This window comes from Conger conger, chromosome 8 (assembly GCF_963514075.1).
Source record: "Conger conger chromosome 8, fConCon1.1, whole genome shotgun sequence".
In the NCBI taxonomy this organism is placed as follows: domain Eukaryota; kingdom Metazoa; phylum Chordata; class Actinopteri; order Anguilliformes; family Congridae; genus Conger; species Conger conger.
Window position 1 is genome coordinate 6608825 of NC_083767.1, and position 4408 is coordinate 6613232.

The window sequence follows — 4408 nt, forward strand, 5'->3', positions numbered from 1 at the left end:
GCGCTGTAGCTACGTTTCCGTTGTTAAACTAGACGCACTGCATCGATTTGCTGAGAAATGTATTCATTTCCATCAGCGATGACGTTTTCACAGCGAAGCATCACCATAGCATCACCCACGCTGTAGCGCTGACGGGGTGGGCTGTGTGATGCTGGCCTCGCCACGCTGACGTGTTAGGAATTCCCACAATTTCGCGCGTGCGCAGAAGCAGCGGTGAAGTGAAAGGTAGACGTAGTTAACCGGTCCGCTAGTGCTGGAGTTTGACGTGGCACTTCGCAGTGATGCGCATTTAGAGCAAGTGAGATTCACATAGAAACGCTTTCAGACGATTCTTCCAGCCACACAGGTAAATAACATAATTAACATCGGACGCTTACAACAAAATGATGCGTTAGTCTTCTACCTCATTGAACAGAAAGGATAGTTTTGTCATGATAAATACGTCTGCTATGAAACTTTGTTTTCAACGTGGGTTGATTTCCGTTCTTGCTAACAGCTAGCGTAACGTTATAGTATTAACATTACAATAATAGAATGCAATAGTCTTTCCGATATGCATGTTCATGGTTCTATGTGTATCCATATGTTCCACAGTAGTCGAAATACACATGCCTCGGACTGCTGAATAATTGTCCTTCGTGATGCTTCGTTTTGCAGCCATCATAACGGTCTTTGACGTGGCAAGTAAGGAAGGGCAATCTAAGCTAGCTAACCATAGCAGTTGCTCAGTAAGAGGGTGTTTCCCTCAAATTAATAATACAGTACAGTCGGTTAGCTTACATATTCTACCAATTTTGGGTTCGGACAACAGTTCTTCTTTAAATGATATATCGCGTCAAATTGATCGCAAGTCATTAAACCAGCGGCGTGCGGAGACATCTGGATGCAAACTTCTTAACGGCAAACTTGCAGAAAAGGAAGTGGTTAAGGTCAATGGATATCTGTTGAATCAAGATCACTAATCTAAACCATTAGAAAGCAACAATAACATGCATTATTATCAATATTTCCTTAAGCTCACCTCTTGCGTATCGACTGCATGGATTATCGATCACGAATGACTCATTCTTAAGACAACTCATAGGGCTACAACATATCCTGAATAGCACTAGAAAATAAACACCCTGATTTGATTCTTTGCTTTTCAGACAGTTTTGTCTGACTAAAAATGTGTCTTAAATGCTGGATGTTTATTTTACCACACTATAATAACTATTATGGTGATTACTCTGGGTTAGAAATTGTATTACATTGCACATTACATTACAATTACTTAGCAGTCGTAGTGTGACACACAGAAGTGGTGAACATTTGTACAACTCTCAGGAATACAAAAAGGGGACTCACAGACACACCAATCATCAGTAAATGTAATAACCTGACAAACAACAATTTGTATTAATTGTAACTAAAACGCCACAAGAGATGTAGTAGGCTAAAGATTTAAGTGCAGGTTCCACTTTGTGTATTCTCGTTATTCTTTAAACTATAAGGAAAGGGGATATTATGCCTACATTTAATTTGCTTGCAAAAAGAAAAGAAAAGTGTAAGACCCTGTAAAAAACATTTTTAAAGGCCCACTGTCACATTTAATAGCCGTTACATGTGTTGTATGCACGTCCAGTCTTAACTGCACTGTGCGAAGCCTCAGCTGGCTCACACAATCCCAGTAATATAATTCATTGTGACTGATGGGTGAAATTGGTGAGTGTGGATGGCATCCCAACCTAAGCTGAGGTCACTACTACAGGACGTGCCAATGACAACATGACTGCTGAGCTATTGGCTACAAGAATCGGTCTCTTCGTATCACCCTGTTGTAGCCTCCGCTCTCTTCAACACTGGTTTGAAAAGGGATTTGGATTTGAGGCCAGATTTGATGGCCCCAGCGTCTGTATGTAACAGAGGAGCTTGGGTGGGCCTTTCTTGGGGGAATACTGAAGTAATCTGAAATCAATATTAGCCATTGTCATAGTGGAACATCAAGACCTGGATTGATCTAGTTTGGAGGTAAATAGTGAGCACTAGTGTAGGGAATTTTACATAAGTGTGCCTCTACAGACCCCCAGAAGGAAATAGACTGTGTTTGCCATGTTGACACAGGGTCAGCAAGGTTTGATGAAAAGACAGTGCTCCACAATACATGCCGACTGCTGTATAACCACATTACAACAGTGGTATGCAGAAGAGCATCTCTGAACACACAATGTGTCAAACCTCCAAGTGCATAGGCTACAGCAGCAGAAGACCAATAAGTCTAAAAATAAGTAATAAATACCCAATGAAGTGCTCACTGAGTGTTATATGCTATGTTACGTGCAGTGGTGTATGTTATTATGTTGTGTTATTATGTTGTTATGTGCTATGCTATGTTATATGTTATGTCATGTACTATGCAACGTTATGTGCTATGTTTTGTTATAGTATGTTATGTTAACATTGAACACCGTTAACCTTCCTCCCTGTCTGCAGGTTGTTTGAACCCCATCCAGACTGGAATGAGAAGATCCGACCAAGAGAAGGCAGAATGAGTCATCAGGGTTATGTTGCCACACCTCCGTATTCCCAGGCCCAGCCCGGGATGGGGGGGTACCCCGCCGGCATTGGGGGGGTCCCCCTGCAGCCTCATTATGGGCACTACGGGGCCCCGTCCCAATCCTTCCCACCCCCACCCCCCGGTAAGCACAGGGCATATGATTATGATGTTCATTGGTCTTATTTTTTTGTTCTTCACTCAGTTATTATGTGGATTGGATTGATTCACTCAAAACATGAATCATTGGATTTACTTAATCAGTGGATAGTGGTAGCACGCAGAATTAAGTGTATGTGACTCCAACTGATACTTAGACACAAGTACTTAATCATTTTCTGAGGGTACCTTGACCCTTGCATCAGGATTTTCCTGTGATTTGGGGGGGTCTTGTTATCGGCTGGTAAAGTCTGGGGAAAAAATGACTACAGTGAGCATTTACAGTGCATGTCTTTTGAAATGAAAATCCACTGTTGGTGAAATTGATAGTGCTGTGCTACATACTGTCTGTTGTTATTTGAGGTCTCGAAGGACAGAGGGGGAAAAACAGGCATTGTGTGCTCGGAAGTTAGCACGGGGCGTAGCTGGAATTGTTCACTCAGTTTCCCCCCCTTTTTTTTTGCTTTTTTCTTTTCAGGTGCACTGAAGTCACCTGTGTCTGCCCCCTCTCCTGCCCCACCAGGGCCCGGTCAGTTTACGCCAAGCAGCCAGCCAAACGGCTACTCCCAGAGGTGAGACACTAAGATGTGTTTTACATATTTAATATGTAATATTAAGTCAGTGGAGAAAGATATGGCCACATTGTTGTCTGTCAGGGAAGCCTAGCCTGCCAGATTATTTGCCAATTATATAAGAAACCTACTGCATAAATATGCATGAGGAGAAGCAGTACAGAAGCGATAGATTTAATTTGAAATCATACTGTATTTCACAGACCAGACTAATTTTTACATTTGCATTTTCATCTGAATATTTGTCAGAGCTAATGAATTGTTCCAAAAAAAAAAAAAAAAAGACTCAATCAGCTTGTGAGCAAAATAGCTTAAATAACAATTCTGGAAAACTATGCCATTGATTGCTACCTTCTCTGTAATTCTGGACGGAAAATCCACGTAGTTAGCCCTCTCACCCACAAAATCTCTCTCTCTGTGTTACGTTTATTAGGTTCCCCCCTCCAGCGGTCTCCGGTCCCCCGGGGCCCCCCCTGTCTCCTTACCACAGCCCCGCTTCTCCAGCCCAGCTGCTCGGCAATCAAATGAGTGCCATGCAAATCAGCGGATACGGTGCGCTCATAACGCTACGTTACATTTACATCAACCGTCCAACTGCCCCAATGGTGTTCCCAGACTGATTCTGCTTTCAAATTTAAATTAAATAACAAAGCTTCACTGTGTCCATTAGGTTTTTGATAGGGAATCAACATTGGAAGACTGGGTCAATTAAAAAAGGAATGGACAGATTTAACACCACGTACCACACAATAAGTCATGAAACGTTGCATTTTTTACTCTCAAAGAATCCTAGTCTGTCTTTGCGTGCGCGGTCCGATGGCGCTGTGCTGTAATGCCCCCCAGCTGAAGCAGAAAGTAAGACGGAGGTGTAGAAGGGTGTTAAAGAGGAAGTTAGGGTGTGTTCAGTGGGCTGAACGCTGTAACTGCCTGAACATGTGTGAGCTTGAAGTGATTGGGAAACTTTGGGTGAGAGAGAGAGAGAGAGAGCGAGCAAGCAAGTGAGAGCTAGCGAGAAAAAATAGTTGGCATTTATATAGCACCTTTATCCAAAGCCCTGTACAATTGATGCTTCTCATTCACCCATTCATACACACACTCACGCACCAACGGCGATTGGCTGCCATGCAAGGAGCCGACCAGCTCA

The 4408-nt window shown here is 42.8% G+C and overlaps 1 protein-coding gene across 1 annotated transcript in view; it reads left to right on the forward strand.

Moving 5' to 3' along the window:
* Window positions 1-215: 215 nt before the first annotated feature.
* The window catches only part of sec24d (SEC24 homolog D, COPII coat complex component), a 29660-nt gene continuing 25467 nt past the window's right edge, over window positions 216-4408 (forward strand). The window contains exons 1-4 of the mRNA XM_061251544.1: window positions 216-346; window positions 2473-2678; window positions 3171-3264; window positions 3698-3816. Of these exons, the coding sequence (XP_061107528.1) occupies window positions 2528-2678; window positions 3171-3264; window positions 3698-3816 (364 nt within the window). The 5' untranslated portion in view covers window positions 216-346; window positions 2473-2527. The remainder of the gene's footprint in view (window positions 347-2472; window positions 2679-3170; window positions 3265-3697; window positions 3817-4408) is intronic.